Below are 26,601 nucleotides of genomic sequence, written 5' to 3' on the forward strand. Positions count from 1 at the left end.
TAACCTGAGACTGAACCCAGAGTGGGATGTGTCAAGACTCTCGCAGACTCAGACTAATGCGGTGGGCATAAAGGTGAGAAAGATGATAAGAGAGATGGGCATTTGTGACGTATGGAGGGAGTTCAACTCTACAACCAGGGACTACACTTTCTATTCCCCGCCACATAAAACTTACTCGAGAATTTATTATTTTTTTATGTACAGTAAAGATATCGGTTTTGTAAGGTCTTGTAAAATTGGGATAATGGACTTGTCAGACCACAGCCCGGTATACTTAGATTTAAATTTTAAAAATAACAAAAATACTTTTTCCTGGAGACTTAATTTAAATGTACTTAAAGGAAAAATGAAGGAAGAACTTAAAAAGGAAATTCAGTTATACCTGTCAGAAAATGATAATGGGGAAGTCTCCCCATGTATGGTATGGGATGCAGGCAAGGCTGTCTTGAGAGGGAAAATCATTGCGAAATTGGCTCTACAAAAGAGGCTCAGACAGGAAAAATTGGATAAACTAGAAAAAGAGTTAGAAAATTTGGAAAAAAGACATAAAAAAGATGCCCAATTGGACATTACTTGTAAAATTAAGGAAATTAAAAAACAGATAAAAGAAATTTATGAGGTTGACATTCAGAAGAGGCTAACCTTTTTGAAACAGAGGTATTATGAAGTAGGTAGTAAATCAGCTAAAATTCTGGCTTATAAATTAAGAAAACAACAAGCAGAGAGGGTAGTATATAAAATCAAAGATCCAATCACCAAACGATTGAAATTTGACTTTCAGGACATTCATGGTTGTTTTGAAAAATATTACAAAAACCTATATGCCCGGATGGCCAGTAAGGGGGATAAGTCTCCTGAATCTCTGCTTGAGTCACTTAATCTTCCTACAATTACAGAAGACCAGAATAAAGTCTTAGTGGCCAATGTGACTATAGAAGAACTCCAAAAGGCAATCTCCAAACTCAAACCTAATAAGTCCCCAGGTTCCGATGGGTTTACAGCAGAGTGGTATAAGACTTTCAACGAATCTTTATCACCATTGTTACTGAGAACATTCAATTGGGTCCTTAAAAAAGGGGAGACTCCCCCATCTTGGAGGGAAGCGATCATAACTGTAATACCGAAAGATGGTAAAGATAAGACAGATTGCTCTAATTACCGCCCAATTAGTTTGTTGAACCAGGATTATAAACTCTTCACATCAATTCTAGCAAAACGCTTAGAAATTATACTTCCAGATATTATACAGTTGGATCAAACAGGGTTCATAAGACAGAGGCAAACACAGGACAACGTTAGGAGGACACTACATGTAATTAACCATATAAACAAATACAATTTAGAGGCTGTCCTGTTAGGGTTAGATGCAGAGAAGGCATTTGACTCTGTCGATTGGTCTTTTTTATATAAAACACTAGAGAGGTTTCAGTTCCATGATGATTTTGTGAAAATAATAAAATCTTTATATTATAAACCAACAGGTAAAATTCGAATTAATGGAGGTTTATCAAATAATTTTGAGCTAGAAAGAGGATGTCGACAGGGTTGCCCGGTGTCCCCGCTCCTTTTCGCCATCTTTATAGAGCCTTTGAGTCAGTGGATAAGGCAGAATGAGAAGATAAAAGGGATCATGGTGTCTCAAGAAGAACACAAAATTGCCCTGTTCGCCGATGATATTTTGGTATACTTGGGGCACCCATCCACCTCCACCCATCCTTTCCAGAATTGCTCATAACCTTACGGGAATATGGTTTATTATCAGGTTATAAACTAAACACCCACAAATCTCAAATTTTGACATTTAATTATTCTCCTAGTCAACTTATCAGAGAAGAATTTAAAGTCAATTGGGATTCAAAGTCAATTAAATATCTAGGTGTGAATATTCCAAAAAATTTGAACATGATTATATCAGAGAACTACGACCCCCTATTTTCCAATATTAAATCTGATCTGACTAGGTGGAATCTTGTTCCCTTTTTAGGATTAGGGCAGAGGGTGGAAGCAATAAAAATGAACTTGTTGCCCAGATTACTATATTTGTTCCAAAACATTCCAGCAGAAATTCCAATGGGGAAATTTCAGGAATTAGACAAATTAATATCACGATTCATTTGGCAGGGGAAGAGGCCAAGAATTCGCTACAAGACTCTTCAACTAGCAAAAGACAAAGGGGGCCTTGCTCTCCCGAATATAAAAAATTATTACCAAGCTGTGCAGATAAAAATTTTGGTTAGCATTTGCAATCCTGCCTATAAAGCAAAGTGGAAAGACATAGAATGTCATATATCTAGTGATATTCCATTACAAGCAATTATAGGGGATAGTGGGTTGATTACTTATCTAAAAGACATAAACCCATGGATTAAAATGTCAATTAGGATTTGGCATAGGATAGTCAATGCAAACAAGGCCAAAGAACCATACTGGATCTTAAGATGGATAGGATACGACTCAGATTTCTTACCAAACAGGATGGATGTTAGGTTTAAACAGTGGGCCGATAAAGGGTTAATAAAACACATTGACCTCTTTGAGGGGGGCACACTTCAACAATTCCAGGATCTTAAAACTCGATTTGGTTTAACCAAACAAGATTTTTATAGATTTTTGCAACTTCGACATTACCTAGAGAAAATAATGAAAACGGAAGAATTGCAACAAAATAATTTGGGAATAGTGAAAATATTTTTACTGAGCTACAGGTCAAACCCTGGACGTGGCAACATATCAAGGATATATAAGGTGCTGCAAGAGCTAGAAGGGGAGGATACTGCATATATAAAGGAGAAATGGGAGAAGGAGAGTAACATCACAATGCAGATGGAAACATGGGAAAAAATAATTTTACCACAGTGGAGGAGTAAATCTTCTCTGTCTTGGAGAGAATTTGGGTGGAAAAATGTAGTTAGGTTTTTTAGAGTTCCAGCACAAAAGATTTCTCCGGGAGGAAGCACATCCTGCTGGAGATTCTGTGGTGAGAGCAAGGCAACGCATTTTCATGTGTTTTGGGACTGCCCGGTCATTTCAAAATATTGGGAAGAAATTAAATTGAATATGGAGAAAATCATGAAAATAGTGATCCCATCAGGGTTTGAGACATTATGTCTGGGGCTAAGACCAGACACTGTGAATGGACCCGAAAACAAATATATGTATAATATTTTATTATTAGCGAGTAAAAAAGCAATCACAAGGAAATGGTTGTCAAAAGACTCTCCTACAGTCGATGATTGGATCAATGTTGTTAAGGATATTTTCATAATGGAGAAGATAACATTCATTCTTAAGCTTGAACAAGATAAATTTGAAAGTTATTGGGAAAGTTGGACAAACTATCTAACAACTTAGATGCAAGATACTGGTTAAAGTGATAAACCCCCTCTTGAGTTCTTGACTCCACTCACCTGGTTCTGTTTTTTGTTTTTTTTGTTTTTGTTTCAATAACTATACTAGTATTAGTCAGGGCTATACATGTATGTAGCAAACTGTCTTTATTTAATTTACTAGTATTATCATTTGAGTTGATGTTGCTCTTGTCATCAATGTTATCGCCCCATGATAAGGTTCTGTTTGCAGAAGAAAACATGGATGAAGGAAGGTTTACATGGGGCAGATAAACTCACTATTATTAAGGCTGTTATTATGATTTTCGAATTATCATTATTATCTTTACTTTATTTTTTTTCTGATTTTCAAGTTGCCTATCATTTTAGGTATAAGTATGTCTTTGTAAGAGTATTGTGATAGAGTTTGAATGCCTTTGCAAGGATGTGATTTTGATTTTATTTATATTATGTTGCTTATTTTTTAAAACCATTTTTTTCTTTGTATGTTTTGATGAAAAGACTTGACATGTTTACAAGATGTAGAGCATCATGTATGTGCTGTTTTGTTTTTCTTCAAATAAAAAGTTTAATAACAAAAAAAAACACAAATAAGATCAAAACCATCTGTTTGCTGTAATTAAACTTCTGCAAAAATGTATATACCTACAAATAGTGTATTCTTGTCTAATTTAAAATGACACAACTCACAGACATTAATGTCCCACTAACGTATGACCGACTTTAAAGTTACATTTCATGATAAAATAATGATCTCTCTTTTCATCACATACTGCAGCTTCATTAGAATGATTGATGCAAGCAGACAGCAGTGATCTCTAAAGTGGAGGGACAGTGGAATAATGACACTATTTAACTTTACAAACAAAGTGACTTTAAATGAATAAAATGCATATTCTTAATGTGTGTAAAATACAGTGACATATCTCTATGGACAGGAATAAACCCACACATTTTATTTTTTGGTCACAAAAACAATAACTTGAACCATGCACCTGCTTAATAATGGATTAATTATTATTTGTATTTCTGACATAACCACACACAGATGAGGGCAAACTATTTTGATCATTATTAAAAGTAAGACATGCACAAATTATAGTAGTTTTCATCTGAGATACATCTTTTGTTTTTGCATTTTCTCATATTTCAGTTCCTGAGCAGCTGTTCTGCTCTAGAGGCTCCAGGTGTCTCTGTATGTCTGTGTCTGCAACATCTGAAGAGACTGAAACCACTAAAAGTGTTTTATTCAAACCTGCAAATCAGCAGCGTCACAATTAAAGTGTTTATTATATTTGCTTGACTACTACTTGTATACATGTTGGTACCAGAGTCTTGTATTGACTCCATTCAGACCAACATTGATGCTTCATATGTTTGATTGTATGCAAACTCAGTGAGCTTCCTTGTTCCTCAGCTATAAAAACATCCCATCAGGCTGTCAGTGGAGTTCACAGCACGTCACTTTCTACATAAACCATGTTCTCTGTAGCTCTGCTGCTGCTGTTGGCAGCTGGATGTGAGTCTCTCTGTATTTGTCAAGTCATCACTTCTTCTTTTGCAGATTAACTTACAAAATATTTTCTTTTTCCATCAGGTGTAAAGTGTGAAACGCTGATTCAGCCAGCCTGCAGGGAAAGGACTGGAGTGGATTGGACGTCACCGTGTTGGAAACACTGCAGATTACAAAGATTCACTGAAGAACAAGTTCAGTATTGACGTAGACTCTTCCAGCAAAACAGTGACTCTAAACAGACAGAATGTGCAGCCTGAAGACACTGCTGTGTATTACTGTGCCAGAGAGCCACAGTAACACAAAGCATCAGTAGAGCTGAACAAAAACCCCTCAGTGCCTGAACACTTGTAACATGAAGCCACCAGAGGAGGAGCCCTCAGACCACTAATGACTTCAACACCAGCTCACTGTTACAGTAAACAGGAAGTCTAAGAACAAAGGTTTATTTTACAGCAACATTTTATATCAAATAGATAATCTAAAATTATCATCATTGAAACATCATTGTGTGTACAAAAACTTTTCTCACTACAGTAGAAATTAACCCTTACATCTCTTTAAATGCTTTTAGGTTACAATCACCAACAAACCATTGATAAATATTACACTTTACAAATAATATAATCAATTAACCTATCATGGCTTCAAACGTTAAACTTATTGTTTTGACCTTTAATTGTTTAAATATACATATTTGGTTTAATAATGCAAGAAATATTCCAAACAGCAGAAGTTACAAGCCACGTGACACAAATCTTTAAACTTTAAAGAAAAATAATTTCAGGAGACATGAGGTGTTTTGTTTTGTTTTGTTTTTTTTACCTATAAGGCGATTTTCATATTACATGACCTGAAACCAGAATAATCATAATAATATTTAATAAGCTTTAATTTACAAACAATAGCAAAACTGTGTTATGTGTATGTTGAATTGGGTAATTATCCACAGATACAATTAATTTACAGTTAAGTAAGCATTATAATATCATGTTATAATAACTTGAGTTTAAAAAAAATGAATGAGTTAGAAGAAAGTGAAAGGATTAAATTAGTTTTGTGGAGAGATTGAATGGAAGACACTGTTCAACTAGAAAGGAGGAGTCAATGCAAAACTCAGATGTCTTCCACCTCTACTTATCTGACTGCAGAGAGGAGGACAGAGGACAGTGGACACACAGTTTAACATGATGGACTATAGGACAGGACTGCTGCTTCTAACTGTCTGCTGGGCAGGTGGAGACTTTCACTACAGTTTGATCCTTTTGATGCTTATTTTATTAAAAATATGTTGTGTTATGATTATCATGTTCTGATCAGACTGCTTCTCTCTCCAGGTGTCAGCAGTCAGACTCTGACGCAGTCTGAACCAGTGGTGAAGGGCCCCGGAGAATCACACAAACTGACCTGTACATATGCAGGAATATCTGATAGTGGTGCTGCTATGGCCTGGATCAGACAGTCTGAAGGAAAGGGACTGGAGTGGGTTGCCTACATTTCTGCTCCAAGTGGAAGCACTAAAACTTATTCCACATCAGTCCAGAATCTCTTCACCATCTCCAGAGACAACAATGTGGACCAGGTGTATCTGCAGATGAACAGCCTGACTGCTGCAGACTTATGGAGTAAGATCGCTGTCAAAAAGATGTGTCCATGTTATAAGCATTCGTATTTGTAATGATAAACATTTGTGTGTAAATAAAAAAGTTGTACCCAAAATTCTGCTGTCACACACATGAGTCTGATAAATTATTAGGGTTAGGATTGTTTTTATGTGAGTATGAATCTAAAAGCTGTGAGTGCAAAGTCTTGTGAATACAACTCTAATTTCTACGACTACGAGTCTTCACTGTGAACACGAATTCAAGTTTGTGGGTACGAGTCGAAAAACTGTTGAAATGACGTCACAGGCAGGTCCCAGGCAGGTCACAGGGGAAAGCAATCGAACCCCGAAAAATGCGCCGAAGGATGGCTGACAACATTTTTTTTATTTTTTTTTAAACTTTATTGATAATTAAGGAACATTACAATCATGAGGTCAGACAAAAAGGGATTTCAAGAAACAAACAAATCTCATGAAACAAAGAACTAATCAGGAGAAATAGTCGTAAAAAATAAAATAAATAAAAAGAATAATGAAAAGAAAAAGAGGTACATACAATGATCATGCAGAGAGTACGAGGTACATAACGTCTGAACATTTTTTTTTTTTTTTTTCCACAAATTACATCGACACCGTCGGGGAAGCATCATCATCATCATCACAGGTAAAGTAAATAACACATCCAACATTTATTTATTTTTATTTAGTTGTTTATTTCATGAAATCACATCTGTAATCCTTGATTTCAGACGTTCCAATAACCGAGCAGCTACTGGTCCCTGTAAACAACAAGTTTGATGCATTAGGCTAAATGCCACTGTTAACATAGTCATTTACCAACATACAGTACTCTATCCCACATAGGCTGGACAGACATAAAAAATAATTTTGTATTTTTAGCAAAATAATGTATGCCAATCATTAGCATGCAAGTTAATACAACAAATATCAATTATTAAATTATTAATTAATATTACTAGTCTGGACCCATGCAAACCACACTTGTGTGTCTGATCTCAGATATACACGTATATAATAAATAAATTCTGGATTGATAGTAAACTGCTGTCAGGACTCTGACTAATTCTATTGTTTGGTTACACAAGCAGTAACTGACATGTGGTTAGCTTGTAAGCTAAAGCAGAATGTCTTAACGTCCATAAACTTCATATTATTTAAAACAGTACAATTTCATGAAATAAACAACTAAATAAAAATAAATAAATGTTGGATGTGTTATTTACTTTACCTGTGATGATGATGATGATGCTTCCCCGACGGTGTCCATGTTGTCAGCCATCCTTCGGCACATTTTTCGGGGTTCGATTGCTTTCCCCTGTGACCTGCCTGTGACCTGCCTGTGACCAGCCTGTGACGTCATTTCAACAGTTTTTCGACTCGTACCCACAAACTTGAATTCGTGTTCACAGTGAAGACTCGTAGTCGTAGAAATTAGAGTTGTATTCACAAGACTTTGAACTCACAGCTTTTAGATTCATACTCACATAAAAACAATCCTAACCCTAATAATTTATCAGACTCATGTGTGTGACAGCAGAATTTCGGGTACCACTTTTTTATTTACACACAAATGTTTATCATTACAAATACGAATGCTTATAACATGGACACATCTTTTTGACAGCGATCTTACTCCATACAGACTCTGCTGTTTATTATTGTGCCCGACAGCCACAGTGATGCAGGAAGCCACAGAGCTGTATAAAAACCAGGACAGATGTGACAGAGACAGTCACTGACAGAAAGTGTTGGCTGTAAAGGAGGGATGGACTGTCCTGTCACAGGTAGTCAAAGCTTGGAATTATGTTGTGAACATTTATTTTTGAATAAACACACGTGAAGGACAATTTATTGGTTATTACAACAAACTCAAATATTTACATTGACATTCAGATAAACAGGATATTTACCGTTTCATTGACACCATGTTTCTCTGAGTATGTTGATGATGTTGAACTGAAGTTAATTTCTGTGAATGTGAAAAGCAGAAAGCAAAGATTTGACTTGTTCTGACATGTTGAGAGCAGAGAGGCTCTACAAAAACCTCAAACTAGTTATTCTCACAAGTACCAACAGGTGGCAGTAGAAGATAAGAAATCAGATGACACGAAGGAGAGTCTGTCTCTAAACACACACACACACACACACACACACACACACACGCACGCACACACACACACACACACACACACACACACACACACTATAAGCAACAGTTGATGTTGTTGTTTGTGACTTCCTGTTTCTTAGAGTTATATTTACCAAGAGCTCATTAACATTTTCCCGTCATTGATTGGGGGACTGAACATTTGAACATGTATCCATGAAGTATGACTCATTATTAACTGGTGAGCAGAATAAACAATTACAGTCTAAGTTTGGTCTAACGAAAACTGTTGAAAGAGAAGAAAAAAATATCTTGATGAAAAAATATGAAAGAATGGTACAAATTCTGTATTTTTTTAAACACATGCATGAGATGTGATGTTTGTCTCTGAGGAGGAGTCAATGCAAATCTGTGACGTCTTCCATCTCTACATATGTGTTGCAGAGTGAAGGACAGACACTAAATCACTGACATACACACTGCAGACTGGACAGAGACAACTGGCTTTCACAATGATCACACCTGGTTATTTGATTGTTTTTATCATCCTGTCAATTAACTGGACAGGTAAGAACAATAACTGTTTTTCTGACAAAAACAACAGGTCTGCATTACAGTAACTAATGAGGTGTTTAAATGTCTGCAGGTACTGAGGGTCAAACACTGACTGAGTCTGAACCAGTGGTTAAAACACCTGGAGAGTCCAACAGACTGACCTGCACATATTCTGGCTTCAGTAGTGATTACTGGAACGCTTGGATCAGACAGGCTGCTGGAAAAGGACTGGAGTGGGTTGCTACTATTAGCGACAGCAGCAGCTACATCTACTACTCTCAGTCAGTCAGAGGGCGGTTTACCATCTCCAGAGACAACAGCAGAAAGCAGCTATATCTGCAGATGAACAGTCTGAAGACTGAAGATTCTGCTGTTTATTATTGTGCTCGACACTCACAGTGACTGGAGTTGGTTGAGCAGCTGTACAAAAACCTACAGTCCTCATTCTTACTGGGTTGGCAGAGCACCAGCATTAAGAGGTGCTCGGAAGATTTATATTATATTTTTTAGTTTATTTATTAATTTTATTAATCTATTAATAATTTATTTTCATTATACAGATCATGATAACACACATCTATAATGTTGTGGTTTCTAGTATAAAATCACTAGGAGGCAGTCAGTGTCAAGTTTCTCTCTCCTCTGTTAGTAAAATGAGACACAAATCAGCTGTTCTCATTGATCTCAACACAAACTCAAACACTGGACTGGACTACAGCTTAATACTTGATACAGAGAGTTCTTTATATTTTAGGAATAGTAACAGCAATCAAATGATCATTATTTTATACACACACACGCACACACACACACTCACAAACATACACTGTGAAAGCAACAGTTGATCCTGTGGTTTGTGACTTCCTGTGTTGTTGGGTTAAAAATGGTAAAATAATTGTTGAGCAAAATAAATGAGTAACACTTTATAATGAGTACACACTATTAAGCATTAGTTAAGCATTAATAAATACTCAATTCATCATTTATAACGCATTTCTCTGACATTAACACACATTAGTATGTAGTTTATAAACACAGTTAAAATGTTTTATTCATCATGACATATTGATCTAATGTTTGTATTTAAATCTATTTTAACAGCTCTTAAAAAAAGGATACAGGATACCCAGACAATCTCCTTGTCTTCATCTTCCTCTTGTGACAGCTCAGAGGAAGATTCCTCTGATACTGTGTCTGCATCCTCCTCTACTGCATCCTCATCAGAGGACAAGAAAAAGAAAAGGAGGAAGAAGAAGGGGAAAGAGAGAAAGTCCAGTGCCCATACCCAACATCTTGAGAGGGCCTGGAGATCCTACAAGGAGCAGATCTGGAGGCTTAGGGGAAATCGCATTGACAGTTTGCTTTCCGACCACCTTTCAGTGATTGAGTGGCATGAATGGCTCGCAAAGAAACACTGTAAAGGTGCATTTGGCAGACTGTTTCATGACATTTCCAAAAAATACAAGTAGTCATATGCAGTCACTGTAACCGTTGTTTGCAAGAATTTGTCTTTTTGTGAGACAAATTCCAAGAAATCAGTGCACTTTGTTTTTGTAGTGTCATAAAATTCCTTTTCCTGTATTATTTTATCATGTGTTGAACATATTTATTTTATCTGTCTCAAATCATTTTTAGACGTTTCTTTGAGATAGGATTTAGAATTATGTTAAATTGTGACACTGAAATATTTTCTGACTTTATTTTTGATACAGAAAGTTTTTAATTTTTTCAAAAAAAGATTTTATTTGTCATATTTGAAACGTCTGTGATCCACTGTTGATGTTGGCAAGTTTTTATTCAGCCATGTTTACCCTTGTTCGTCTTTATACAATATGTTGGGAAGTTGCAATAAATATCAATACAATATGTCCTATATCCCTTTGTGTTGTGTCTCTTCTTCCTCTGTTAAGATAACTGATTCATAACTTCATAACTCATTTTGTGAGTCTTGAGGCATTGCCAGCCTTTAAATCTCATTTGTAAATGCTTTATAAGCCATAGATAGTGCTCACTTTAGATGAGCTCACACAAAATACTTAATTAACGAGTAGTTAGTGCTTCATAACAGCCTCAATTCATGAATCCCTGCATTAATAACTGTTTATAGGACATCCATTGAAAATTAATTTGTGAGTTTTTTTATGGAGCATCTGCTAACACAGTAACTAATCATTAATACATCTGAATAGTGGATGTGCAAGTGCATGCAGAAATGTACATCTAAATACTTTGTTCATCATTTACATACACTTTCTAAATGATATTACAAACCACTGACAAATCCTATATAACTGGTTAGTAAGTGATGTAATACTTGATTTAGAAATGCTGAATCCATCATATATAAAATATGAAAATGCAATCATTAGGACATTATAGATGATGATTATAATGGTTTGGTGCGGCGTCAGCAGTGATGCGGGCGTTGTACCGGACCGTCGTGGTGAAGAAGGAGCTGAGCCGGAAAGGCAAAGCTCTCGATTTACCGGTCCATCTATGTTCCAACCCTCACCTATGGTCATGAACTTTGGGTAGTGACCGAAAGAGCAAGATCGCGGATACAAGCGGCTGAAATGAGCTTCCTCCGTAGGGTGGCTGGGCTCAGCCTTAGAGATAGGGTGAGGAGCTCAGACATCCGGAGGGAGCTCGGAGTAGAGCCGCTGCTCCTTCGCGTCGAAAGGAGCCAGTTGAGGTGGTTTAGGCATCTGGTAAGGATGCCTCCCGGGCGCCTCCCGTTAGAGGTGTTCCGGGCATGTCCAACTGGTAGGAGGCCCCGGGGAAGACCCAGAACACGGTGGAGGGATTATATCTCTCTCCTGGCCTGGGAACGCCTCGGGGTCCCCCAGGTGGAGCTGGACGTTGTGGCTGGGGAGAGGGATGTCTGGAATGCCCTGCTCAGCCTGCTGCCCCCGCGGCCCGGCCCCGGATAAGCGGAAGAAAATGGATGGATGGATGGATGGATTATAATGAGGAGTAAAACATTTATAATTGTGATTATAAACCACATAGTAATGAGTATTTACGACAGAAACATGCTTTATAAATGATGAATTCAATATTTACTAATCCATAACTAATGTGCTTATCAATGATGAATAAAACATTTTTAACTGTGTTTATAAACTACAAACTAATGTGTGGTAATGTCAGAAAAATGCGTTATAAATGATGAATTGAGTATTTATTAATGCTTAACTAATGCTTAATAGTGTGTTCTCATTATAAAGTGTAACCCAGTTGGTAAAAGTTGACCTGCATCCATGCGACAGGCTTGGAGAGAGTTGCATCGATGATGGATTTAGAGGATATGTAGAGATCGACATCACTGGTGTAAAAGCTGAAGTGGAGACCATGAAGATAAGATTACAGAGGGGTGGCATGTAAACAGCAGAGGACCAAGCATGGAGCCCTGTGGGACGCCTGTTCATGCTGATGAACTGTTGTCTGTCTGTGAGACGTGACTTAAACCAAGAGAGGCCAGTACAGGTGATGTTGAGAGAGCATTCAAGTTGCTGGAACTTCATCCATCCTTCCATGTCAACTCATTCTCAAGGTCACAGAGGACTGGAACCAATCAGAGGTGACATTGGGCTTCTGGACGGACACATTCTGGACAAGTAGTCATTAGAATATACATAAATATTCAAATGTCATGAAATAAAAAAGTATATTGCCAAACCTAATCGACTTGTTTTGGGTTACATTAGATTCCTAAACTGAATTATTATCACAGTGCAAAGGAACAGATGTTGAGTTTAAAGAAATATGGATGGTATTGATTGTTGATAAGATGTTTCTCTTCACATTTCACCCAAATTAAATTGGCAAAACACATCTATTCCAGTTGTGTCCTCCCTTTGAGGAGGAGTCAATGCAAAACTCAGATGTCTTCCACCTCTACTTATCTGACTGCAGAGAGGAGGACAGAGGACAGTGGACACACAGTTTAACATGATGGACTATAGGACAGGACTGCTGCTTCTAACTGTCTGCTTGGCAGGTGGAGACTTTCACTGATCTGACATTTCCATTTGTGACTAGTTGACAGATTTGACATGTTTTCTTGTTGTCTTCACAGGTGTTGATGGTCAGACTCTAACACAGTCTGAACCAGCAGTTACAAGTCCTGGAGGATCTCACAGATTGACCTGTACAGTCTCTGGATTTTCACTTAGTAGCCACTGGATGCACTGGGTCAGACAGGCTCCTGGTAAAGGACTGGAGTGGATCGCTGCAGAGACCAATAGTGGCAGCAAATACTACTCTCAGTCAGTTCAAGGCCATTTTACAACCTCCAGAGACAACAGCAGACAGCAGCTGTATCTGCAGATGAACAGTCTGAAGACTGAAGATTCTGCTGTTTATTATTGTGCTCGACACTCACAGTGACTGGAGTTGGTTGAGCAGCTGTACAAAAACCTACAGTCCTCATTCTTACTGGGTTGGCAGAGCACAAGCATGAAGAGGTGCTCATAAGATTTATGTTATATTTTTTAGTTTATTTATTAATTGTATTAATCTATTAATAATTTATTTGGATTATACACATCATGAAAACACACAATAAAGATTCCTCATACATAAAAGGGTCAAGAGACAAGAATCTGAATCTATAATGTTGTTTCTAATATAAAATCACTAGAGGGCAGTCAGTGTCAAGTTTCTGTCTGTCGTAAAATGAGACACAAATCAGCTGTTCTCATTGATCTCAACACAAACTCAAACACTGGACTGGACTACAGCTTAATACTTGATACAGAGCGTTTTTTTTTTTAAATATTTTACAAATAATACCATAGCAATCAAATGATCATCATTTCATACACACACACACACACACACACACACACACACACACACACACACACACACACAAATATATTAATGTACATTGATATAATGTATTCATATTAGTAATTATAGTGATAACGATCCTAATTGTTGACACTGCAGATATAATAACAGTGAACAGACTCTTGTATTGACTCCATTCAGACCAACATTGATGCTTCATATGTTTGATTGTATGCAAACTCAATGAGCTTCCTTGTTCCTCAGCTATAAAAACATCCCATCAGGCTGTCAGTGGAGTTCACAGCACGTCACTTTCTACATAAACCATGTTCTCTGTAGCTCTGCTGCTGCTGTTGGCAGCTGGATGTGAGTCTCTCTGCATTTGGTAAAGTCATCACTCCTTCTTTTGCAGTTTAACTTCATAATTTCTTACAAAACATTTTCTTTTTCCAACAGGTGTGAAACCCTGACTCAGCCAGCCTCTGTGACTGTGCAGCCAGGTCAACGTCTGACCATCACCTGTCAGGTCTCTTATTCTCTTAGCAGCTATCGTACAGCTTGGATCAGACAGCCTGCAGGGAAAGGACTGGAGTGGATTGGAATGAAATATACTGTTGATTCATTTTACAAAGATTCACTGAAGAACAAGTTCAGTATCGACGTAGACTCTATTATGAGTGACTCTAAACGGACAGAATGTGCAGCCTGAAGACACTGCTGTGTATTACTGTGCCAGGGAGGGACACAGTGACACAAAGCATCAGTAGAGCTGAACAAAAACCCCTCAGTGCCTGAACACTTGTAACATGAAGCCACCAGAGGAGGAGCCCTCAGACCACTAATGACTTCAACGCCAGCTCACTGTTACGTATATATCCCATTTATAAGCAGAAACATTTTGGTTGGATGCACTGCATCTTCCACTGGAAGCTGCTTTTCAAGGCAGCATATATGCTTGTTGTGTGCAGAGCCGGGGAGTGGATGGACCGACCCCGAGCCCTGGTGAGCTCCATGGACAAACATGTGCTGCAGTCTCATTACAGCTGAACACATACACATCATGTGTGCCTGCATGTGGGAACTAGAGGGTTAGGCTATATATGTTAGCTGGCTGATATGTCTTTGTTGAGAAAAATCAAGCGATATGATCTCATTCAGCACACAAACTTGCTTCAGTTTAACGTGCCTTATACAATTTATATTGTTTTAGAAAAATACATGTTGATGAACTTTAAACTATTTTGTTGTTTGGTTGTGTGTGTTGATTATTCTTCCATAAGTAACTAGATATTGACAATATTTTGTCACAGTGAGATTCTGTAGTTTCTGCGCTTATTTCTCCTCTGTTGTCATTAACCATTACTAAGTGTTTTTATAGGTCAAACTAGCTCCACACTTCACTCAAATCTTGATTCATTGATTGGACTCCAGGTTTACTCCAATTATCTTGTGCTAGTCATTATCCTTAGGGTTCAAAAAACCCTCCAGAATATTACATCAATATACCAAGACACGGACAAATCCATGCTGTGATTTGGTTTCAAAAACTTTGGTCATTTTGGAGATTTCTGTATTTTCAATGATTGGATAACGAGCACTTCACACAGACACACAGACACACAGACACACAGACACACACACAGACACACACACACACACACACACACACACACACTGTGAAAGCAACAGTTGATGCTGTGGATTGTGACTTCCTGTGTTGTCTGGATCCATTTTTTAAATAATATTCCCATTGTTGATTTAATGAATAACTGCAGGTATTGATAATATATTTGGACATTTATACATAATGGATGGACCACCAAATGCCGCTGAGCGAAATTAATTAATATTTTAAATTTTATAAGAATCAAACATGGCAGTTAAATCATTTTAAAATCATGATTGAAGTCATCACAATTACAATAATAATATGAAAAAAAATTATATATTACATATTGATCATACCACATGATAAGAACAATAAATGTTTTTCTGACAAAGCTCCTGGTACAAAGACAATATGTCTGCATTACAGTAACTAATGAGGTGTTTAAATGTCTGCAGGTACTGAGGGTCAAACACTGACTGAGTCTGAACCAGTGGTTAAAACACCTGGAGAGTCCCACACTACTTATGACAGGACAGTCCATCCTTCCTTTACAGCCTGTCAGTGTCCTTCTCTATGCAAAGTGAACTTCCTCACAGTCTGCTATAAAGACTTGATATCATGCTGTCAGTTGCAGCAGAAGAAGAGAAGCTCCCATCAGATCACCTTCAATACCAACCATGTTCTCTGTAGCTGTGTTGCTGCTGCTGGCTGCTGGATCCTGTGAGTCTCACTGAGGCAGAGACACTGACAGTATGATCACAGCACACTGACTGTTCACTCTTATTACACTCATTCAATATTCAACATGTTTTCCTCCACAGGTGTAAAGTGTGAAACGCTGACTCAGCCAGCCTCTGTGACTGTGCAGCCAGGTCAACGTCTGACCATCACCTGTCAGGTCTCTTATTCTCTTAGCAGCTACTACACAGCTTGGATCAGACAGCCTGCAGGGAAAGGACTGGAGTGGATTGGATATCACTGTGTTGGATGCACTGCATACTACAGAGATTCACTGAAGAACAAGTTCAGTATCAGCCTCGACTCTTCCAGCAAAACAGTGACTCTAAACGTACAGAATGTGCAGCCTGAAGACACTGCTGTGTATTACTGTGCCAGAGAGCCACAGTGACACAAAGCATCAGTAGAGCTGAACAAAAACCCCTCAGTGCCTGAACACTTGTAACATGAAGCCACCAGAGGAGGAGCCCTCAGACCACTAATGACTTCAACACCAGCTTACTGTTACAGTAAACAGGAAGTCTAAGAACAAAGGTTCTTCATCTCATTTTACAGCAACATTTTATATCATTATGTGTACAAAAACCTTTCTCACTACAGTAGAAATTAAGCCTTACATCTCTTTAAATGCTTTTAGGTTACAATCACCAACAAACCATTGATAAATATTACACTTTACAAATAATATAATCAATTAACCTATAATGTCTTCAAAAGTTAAACTTATTGTTTTGACAATATTGTTTAAATATACATATTTGGTCTAATAATACAAGAAATATTCCAAACAGCAGAAGTTACAAGCAACGTGACACAAATCTTTAAACTTTAAAGAAAAATCATTTCAGGAGACATGAGATGTTGTTTACCTATAAGGCGATTTTCATATTAAATGACCTGAAACCAGAATAATCATAATAACATTTAATAAGCTTTAATTTACAAACAGTAGCAAAACTGTGTTGTGTGTATGTTGAATTGGGTAGTTATCCACAGATAAAATTAATTTACAGTTAAGTAAGCATTATAATATAATGTTATAATAACTCGAGTTTAAAAAAAATGAATGAGTTAGAAGAAACTGAAAGGATTAAATTAGTTTTGTGGAGAGATTGAATGGAAGACACTGTTCAATCAGAAAGGAGGAGTCAATGCAAAACTCAGATGTCTTCCACCTCTACTTATCTGACTGCAGAGAGGAGGACAGAGGACAGTGGACACACAGTTTAACATGATGGACTATAGGGCAGGACTGCTGCTTCTAACTGTCTGCTGGGCAGGTGAACAGTTTCTCAAATATTAATAATACTTTTCTTCTATTAGTGTCACCCACTTATTTCACTCAATGTTTTTTGTTCTATTCACAGGTGTTGATGGTCAGACTCTGACAGAATCTGAACCAGCAGTTAAAAGTCCTGGAGGATCTCACAGATTGACCTGTACAACCTCTGGATTCACATTCAGCAGCTACAGCATGCACTGGGTCAGACAGGCTCCTGGAAAAGGACTGGAGTGGATCGCTTATATCTACGCTGATGGTAGTATCCAATACTACTCTCAGTCAGTCAGAGGGCGGTTTACCATCTCTAGAGACAACAGCAGACAGCAGCTGTATCTGCAGATGAACAGTCTGAAGACTGAAGATTCTGCTGTTTATTATTGTGCTCGAGAGCCACAGTGACTGGAGTTGGTTGAGCAGCTGTACAAAAACCGACAGTCCTCATTCTTACTGGGCTGATAGAACATGAAGTGTTTTTCACCAATTGTTTTTAATTAAATTATTTGTGTTAAATTTAATATAAAAGTGTTTTGTATTAAAAAATGAATTCATAGTTTTCCCTGCATACACATCGTGAAAACCTAAAAACACAGAATGAAGATGTAGTGTATGATTCACTACCCCTCTTGAGTGAAAAAGAATGGATGGACGACCAGGTGAAAGTTCCTTTTAGTCTTCTTTATTATAACTCATCAAAAATACAGGAACAGTGGAGGAGACTACTGTCCAATTTTAAGGCTGTTGGATGAAAGGTCCCACACCAAATGTAGCCCTGTCTCCTCTCTAAATTTCTGTGTGAAGGTGTCTTATATGCTCGGTTCAACGTATGGGCGCGTCTTCCAGGAGCCCAAATATACTCACTAAATTTACTTTTTAACCTTATTTGGCTGACATCCAAAACCCTTCTACTTCCTGATCGATGTTCACATTCCAACATCTCCACTGTCAAAACAGCTGTCCCCAGAGTCTCCCCGAGAAGTCCTGATGTCTCTATTTTCCCAAGGGTCAGGATGAGCCCCAAAGGGTCAGAGAGGCCCCTCTTTACTGGCGCCAATATTTTCTGCCCATGTCACGTACAGTATACTATTTAAGGCAGAAAATATACTACATATTCCCCCCTTGGAAGCTTAAGGCTTCCATCAAACAAAACCCTCATATCACTCAAACAGTAACTCATGCATAATACAAGATAATATAAGTTTAAGTTAACCTTAGCTGCTAACAAACCTCTACTAAAGTAACTATAAGTGAAGATTACACATTGTCGTAAGAGCCTATGCCTACACTATTTCAAGCCTTGCGGTACACGACACTATTAACACTAGCAATCAAGATAATATTATTGTAGTAGTCAATTCATATACTACTTAAAACACACAAAACCCTTTTAACTTTAGCTTCATTTGACTATCAGATAAACACAGTCAAAGTAAACTCATATGAATTGATAAAAAGATATGAATTAATGATGTTATGTCAAACATTCTTTACCCTTAGCATTGATCAATTATCAATTATCATTAAACAGTAAGAGCTGATGGATTTCCTTTTACACAACCCAGCATATGCTGTCACCTAATAGAATAATTTGCAGAGGTCACCTTGTAACCTCATTTCCCATAGCCTAATGTCCTCAAATTCAAAAATACTTCCATGGAAAAATTGTATCTTCGTTGCTTGATTTACCTTTTACCTGGGATCAGAGGTTACTAGCACTTGATCCCCTTGTTGGAGGTCAGTTGTTACTGCCTCGGGCCATAAAGATAGAAAAAACGAGTAGATGAAGAGAGAGGTAGAAATAAAGGGGGCAAAATCTTACGAGTCCTTTGTTTTAGGAAACCTCTAGAAGCCCGTAACAATCCAGGTACGATAGTCCTTCTTGTCCTTATCTTGGTTTCCCGAGTCCTGTCGGAACCTCAGATGTTGCTCCAGGTCACCGTCAGGTGTGCTGTCCTTATACTTGTCTCGATTTGCTATGATCGTCATCTGGAGGGCTTGAATATTCATTGCTCTGGATATGCCTCTTGTGACCAGCCCTCTCAAGATTGGAATACAACAACAAAGAATCAGGGCTAGTACGGTCAGGAAGGCTAGGATGGCAGCTCCTATTTTGGCAAAGAAAGCTCCCCATCCTCCCAGGAATGATTCCAGCCAGACTGTCACTTCATGTCCAAATCCAGCATTTTGGGCTAGATTATCCCGGAGGACCTTAATCTTTGTCATTGCCTTGGTAAAACTTCCCTCAGGAGCCGTATTGTTGGGAATATATGTACAACACTGATCCCCAAACATCTCACAAACTCCTCCTCTTTCGGCCAACAAAAAGTCGAGTGCTTGTCTATTCTGCCAGGTCATTCTACTCGTCTCTGTAAGCTGTTCTCCCAACGCAGTCAGAGCAGCACTCGTCTCGTTGGCAAACTTTTGCTGATTATAGTAGATGTAATTTATCCAGTCGGTATTGATTTTTATTCCTGCTTGAGGAACGAAAAGGGTTGCAAATACACTAAGGAAATCACTTATTCCTTTTGCTTTATGTGGGATACCAAAAGGGACTCCCAAGCTATTCAAACGGGGCTCCTGGTTTGGAGTGTCAGCATGTCGTCGAGGCCTTGATCCACGGGATGTCTCTACGTCATCTACTGGGATGATGATGACTGGCTGGATGGCTTGGACCCTGGCACATCTCCCATGCCAGTCTAACGGCAAAGTGCTGAGCAAAATCTCACCACCACAAAGCCAAAACTGGTCTGCCACTGCTTGTGTAGCATAGTGATATGGGCAAACCCTGGGTGGAGGATTAGTCTGGTTCCCCTTTTTTATATTCAGTGCCGGCTCTCTCTTTGAGCTGAGATGCCCCACTGGGGGGCATCCTTCTGTTCGTCGAGAGACTAGTTTCCAGATGGTGTCGCAGAGATGCCATCTCAATTTTCCTACATCTTGGCTTCCTTCTTTTTCAAAACATTCGAACGTTCCCACCATGTCCAGCTCTGTTCCATATGGCACCGACCTTAGATCCTTTTCCACTCTCACATCCAGAGCTGCACATCGTTCTCCCACTGTCTTTACCAAGGATGTAGGATCCAACATGTCTAGATATAACACTCCTCCCAGAATTGTGCTGTTGTAGTATTCTTTAGACCCCAACAATTGAAGACACTCTGCTTCACAGAGTGGTGACGGGTCGTCCTCCCAAATCCTAATAATGGATCTCCCACGGTTTCTCATCTGTTGGTACCACTCCTTCTTTGTACTCTCACAGTTCTTCCAACTATATTGAGTGTTCATGACTATCAAATTGCTTTCTCTGGCCTTGGAGCACACATAACAGTCCTCTTTTGCAGTGGTTCTTCCTGTGTAGTTTACCCATTGATACCACATATTTCTCCTTGCTTGTCTGTACAATGGATCTCTCCGGCGTCTAGTCTCTCCTTGGGTCTTTGAATCTGCTTCCACTTGTCCTTCATTTTTGACAAATCCTGATACCAGCCCTTTTTTCCCTTCTTCAGTCATGTTCTCTCGGTCGCGGTCAGTCATTAAGATGTATTCACTTGAGTCAATGGTTGGCATCCTTTCCAACATTGTAACCGAAATCTCTGTGGTTGCTGGAGAGTTCATTGCCGTTGGCTCAGGTGCAGTAGAATCATCCATACTTTCCAACGGTATGGTTGGCAGAGTGAAGACTGTTGGTACAGATGTTAGAGTACTTTCCTCTCCCATTATTCTTAAATCCACCTGCTTAGAGGAGTGGCTCATTTGGCTCGGCACGTAGTATACACACAAGTAAGTCCCTCCATCTTCTTTCTCAACACTCAGTATCAATAGTGAACAGTCTCCATTTTCCTCTTCATTTAGGAAACGTCTTCGCTGTGGGAAAGGTGAGTTCACTTTGTCCACTGGTTCTCCGACTACAGCCACAGCTGTTCCATTCTTTTTCCACAAAGCCCGGTCAAAGTCTTTTTTAGCTCCAATTGGGCATTCACATGGGAGCCTGACCGGATTTCCAAGCTCCACTTTAATTATAGTCTTTAAACCGGATTGGGGCTCGGATCTCCCTAACCGGCCTGGGGCTTCTTGGTCTGGCTGTCTTTGGACGGCTTTCTGGCTTTCTGGAAGCTGTACGAGAGACCTCCTGGCTCTCTGGACCATCTGGCGTTGATTTTCCTGCTGGTTGGGAGTCGTGCGGTTCTGGAGAATGTCGGAAGTCGATGATGTTGAATCGAGCATGACTCTTGGCATCAGTTGGAACAAGTGCATGATCAGTATCACCTTCATCATCACTGTTATCCCTCTGTTCCTCCCGATGTTGCTCCAGCGGACTCTCTGGATTGTCGTGGCTTGCTGTATCTCCCTGTGGCTGCTCTCCATCTTCAGATCTTTGTGGGAGATCTACGTCTTCCTCCTCGTTGTCCTTTGGTGCTTTTATGCAGTGATTGACGTGGAACCAGGTAGGTGATCCCTTTATCTGGATTGCAGTTCCTGTGCTGCGGACAACCTCGTATGGCCCTTCTCGGCGAGCATCGAACCACTTTCGCCGGAATACTTTTACGAACACCTTATCCCCTGGTAGGATGGTGGTAGCTCGTTTCACCCTTTCTTCCTCTTTCTCGGTCTGCTCCTGTTTTTGGATGACATAGGCAGAGATACTCCTTTGGAGGTTAGACATATATTTAACATATGCTTTCAAATCGTCCTCTAACAGGGATAGACTTGGGCCCTTCCCACTAGCGCGCAATCTAGGGGTCGTCATGCAGCGGCCTATAGCTAACTCAAATGGCGTCATATGTAACTCACGGAGCTCACTTGATCGGCAGGCCATTAACGCAAGTGGGAGCGCTTCAATCCAATTGAGTCCCGTATGCTGACAGATCTTAATGAGACGGTTTTTAATTACTCCATTCATTCTTTCACAAATACCTTGGCTTTGTGGATGATACACAGCTCCAAGGCGTTGCTTAATGCCTAACTTCTGCAAAATAAGCTTTACTGTTTTGTCGACAAATTCTCTACCATTATCTGATGAAATCCTATCTGGTAAGCCCCATCGAGGTATTACCTCTCTGCAGAGAAACTTGGCTACCGATGAAGCATCTTTTCTTTTAGTGGGGCATGCTTCCACCCATCTGCTAAATCTATCCACCACTACCAACATGTATCTTTTACCACCTACTGGACGAATCATGTCCACATAGTCAATGACCAATTCTCTCATGGGGCCGTTAGGAGTTGGTATGTGTCCTGGTGGGGTTAGTACACCTCTTCTGATGTTATTTTTCAAACAAATTGTGCATCTTCCTATGACATAATCAATCTGTTCTAGCAAAAAAGGTGCCCAAAAACCATACTCTTTTATAATTTTCCTTCTCACTTCCCCCCTCGCGACATGGGCGAGGCCATGTGCGTCTTGGATTAATACGCCTAATAAGTTTGAAGGTGCAACCACCAGGCCCTCATGATTTCTCCAGAGACCTGTGGCATCTTGACTTGCACCTCTAGCTAACCACAACTGTTTGTCCATTGTATTAGCTTCGTCTTGCATCAACACTATGTCTCTGAGTGTGATGTGGTCTTCTAAATCCATTGCATGCGTAACTAGAAGAACTTTCTTTGTGTTATGTACCCCAGCAGCTGCCTTTGCGGCTTCATCTGCTGCATTGTTACCTCGAGTAACTCTAGATGTATCCGATTTATGTGCTGCACATTTAGCTATGGCTATTTCTTTAGGTTTCATTACAGCATTTAACAGCTCCATAATTTGTGCATAATGCTGTATGGGGGAACCGTCAGTCTTCTTGAAGCCACGGCCTTTCCATACTGCAGCAAAAAGATGACAAACTGAATGAGCATATGCAGAATCGGTGTATATTGTAACACGCTTACCTTCTGCCATTAAACAAGCTTGCGTTAACGCAATCAATTCAGCAAGCTGCGCTGAGCATGGCTGTGGAACAGCTTCAGATTTAACAGTTACAAAGTCAGAGCCTTCCGCTTTAACAATTGCATATCCTGCATTTAATTGGTCCCCTGTTCTGTAACAGGACCCATCAGTCCAATATTCTAAATCTGGCTCCCGAAGTGGGAGTGCTTGTAGATCTGATCGAAGTTTAGAATATTTATCTGCTTCTACTATACAGTCATGAGGCTCCCCATCATCAGGAGTCGGTAAAGTGTCAGCTGGGTTAATTGTGTTACACCTGGCTAAAGTCACATCCTCTTGTTCCAAAAGTCTATGATAATCTCTAATTCTAGGCATCGTCAAAGTGAACTTGCCATGGTTCAAGAGGTTCCTCAGACTGTGGTGGGTCACAATTGTCAACGGGTAGCCCATGGTCAGGGCTGATGCTTTTTCATACATTTTATAAACTCCTGTCAGAGCTCTATAGCATGGGGCAAGGCCCATTTCCACTTCTGAATAAGCAGAAGAATAATATGCAATAGGTTGGGGGCTAGTCCCTGTACCAGTAGGTTGAGCAAGGACGGCACAGGCATATTTGCCCTCAGGAGATGACGAGACATACATCACAAAGTTTTTAGAATAATCAGGCAACGTCAATGCTGGTGCCTCTAGTAATTTTTGTTTAATTGTTGCAAATGCCAGGTGACCTTCTTGTGTCCAGGTGAGATTACAATGCAATTGACCGCTTCCAGTGTCTTTGATCATAGCTCTCAGGGGTCCTGTGAGTTCAGTGTAATTTTCGATCCAGGCAGAACTATAACCTGTAATCCCCAGAAATTTCATCATTTCTCTGACTGTCCTGGGTCTGGGTGCTTTTCTTACAGCTTCCAAATGATCTTCAGAAATGCTTCTGTGTCCCTGAGAGATGGCCTGACCCAAGTATACTACTTGGTCTTGACAATACTGTAATTTCTTTTGTGAGACTTTGTGTCCTTTCTCTGCCAGTATCTGTAACAACTTAATTGAGTCCTTGTGGCATGTTTCTTTGTTCATGGAACAGATGAGTATATCGTCTACATATTGTATGATTGTACTGTCCACTTGAGTTCCTACTTCTTCTAAATCATCCTTCAGTATTTTATTGAAAAGGTGGGGAGAGTGCTTGAATCCCATTGGCAAACGTGTATACTCATAGTTTTGTCCTCTGTAGGTGAATCCAAATAGTCCCTGACTTTCTTCAGCAAGCGGAACACTGAAGAAAGCTCCACACAGATCTATGACTGTGAAGCAGGCTGCTTCTGGTGGCACTTGAGCTAATAGAGTGTGTGGATCTGGCACATCTGCTGGATAGTCTGTAACCACTTCATTTATAGCTCTAAGGTCATGTACGTGACGGTAAGATCCATCAGGTTTCTTCGTTGGCAGGAGAGGCATATTGCTTTGAGGGCTATTGGTTGTTTTCAAAACTCCTGCTTGCAACAGACCCTTGATCTGAGGTTCAATTCCTTGGATGGCTTCTTCTTTCAAAGGATATTGTGGTCGCCAGGGCGGTTTGGTCCCTGGTCGGAGTTCCACTCTCACTGGTTGAGCAGACTTCACAAGTCCTATGTCAGTGTTATGTTGAGACCACAATCTCTCCTGGACCTGTTGTAACATTTCTTCCATGAAGTTCCTGTCAGGTGTGACAGACCACATTGACTCGTTTGTCATTTGTACAGTCTGTGGTTGACCAACTCCTTGTGCTGAGAATTCAACAAGTCAGTCTAGTCAAGTCAAAGTAATCCGTCACATAAATAATACAAAGATCAATCTTCACCTATTTAGTCAAAGCTAATATCTAACTTACTTTTCTCTAGAATAAACAGCAACTACTAAATTGACTATTACCCAAACTAACTAACAATCCCTGAAACTCTGAAAATAGCTTCACATTCCCACAGAACAGATTGTCCAATAATCTACTGACAGCTTATACACGATAACATTTAAGAGTTTCCAAACCACTGTTTTAGTCTAATAATCAAGACAACCCTTCAACAATGTCCACTAAAAATAAGACCAATGATGGCTGATACAGTAATAATACAAACAGTTATTCAAAAGCCACTTAATTTAACAAACTACAAACAAAGCCAACATAACTCCAAAAAGGACAAGACAGAGAAGGAAAAGGGAGAATGTCTGTGTCTGTGTGTATCTTATATTCCTGGCTACTCTGTCACTGGGCAGAGCTCATCAATCACTCTTCTTATCAAGGGAAGAGGATTGTTCTTGTCTTATTAATTTATGATAAGTCCGTTCACTTGCAGTGTACGGCTCATGCCTCACTTTTTATAGAGAAAGGAGGTGTTTTTTAACCAGTCAATCTTGGATAGGAAAGAGTCAGAAAATGGCAGGGGTAGAACAGGCCTTTTACTATTATGCGTGTGTATGTGCTTGTGTAACTTTTAATATTTATGTCACGGCGTGTGTGTGTATGTGCGTGTGTGGGTGCGTGTGCGTGTCAAAAAGAGAGAATGTGTATGTATGTGTGTGTGTGTCAGAGAGGGAGTGTGTGGGTGCGTGTGTGTGTGGCCCGTACGGGGAAAGACAGAGAGACGGGGGATACCAGCTGATACAAGCAATATTAACAGGACATTGACATCAATTACTTAGGAGACGACAACCTGCGTCTCTTCAAACCTCGGTTTCATATATCTGTCGAATCCTCATGTGTACCCTCTCAACACAACATGAGAGATAAGACCTTTAATAGATCAACGTCTATTAAACTTTACTCGAGCTCTTTTATCTTTAAAACCGTTTTACTAGGATTTTTTATCGTGCTGATCAGGCACTAATCCTTCACATACTTCAAATTTGGACATGCGACTTCACAACATATCATTTTTTTTACAATTTTGCCTAGGACTTTTTGCCAAACCGCGCATGCTTATGACCTAAACTTAAATGCGACTTAATATATATTAATTCATCACTCTGGCGTCAAAACCGCATGTTCGGCTCACGTCCTCACACGTCTTAAAACTGTTTACTTTGGGGTCTAAACCGCGCATTTATTTTATTAAAATACAAACTTCAAACTATTTCATAGTTTCTTTTTTAGGAATTTTAAGAACAAGGTGTTTGATTCAACCTCCAT

General features: G+C 39.3%; 2 gene segments (V, D, J or C); both read left to right on the plus strand.

Annotated features, from left to right (window-relative positions):
- Positions 1-16,226: 16,226 nt before the first annotated feature.
- On the plus strand, positions 16,227-16,678 carry LOC131982861 (Ig heavy chain V region XIG14-like). The segment is given in 2 exon segments: positions 16,227-16,269; positions 16,371-16,678. Coding segments are annotated over 2 exon segments (351 nt in total).
- An 840-nt stretch (positions 16,679-17,518) lies between these two features.
- Positions 17,519-17,968, plus strand: LOC131983007 (immunoglobulin heavy variable 3-30-3-like). The segment is given in 2 exon segments: positions 17,519-17,567; positions 17,655-17,968. Coding segments are annotated over 2 exon segments (363 nt in total).
- The last annotated feature ends 8,633 nt before the right edge of the window (positions 17,969-26,601 follow it).

Source organism: Centropristis striata, chromosome 13 (genome assembly GCF_030273125.1).
Source record: "Centropristis striata isolate RG_2023a ecotype Rhode Island chromosome 13, C.striata_1.0, whole genome shotgun sequence".
Taxonomy (NCBI): domain Eukaryota; kingdom Metazoa; phylum Chordata; class Actinopteri; order Perciformes; family Serranidae; genus Centropristis; species Centropristis striata.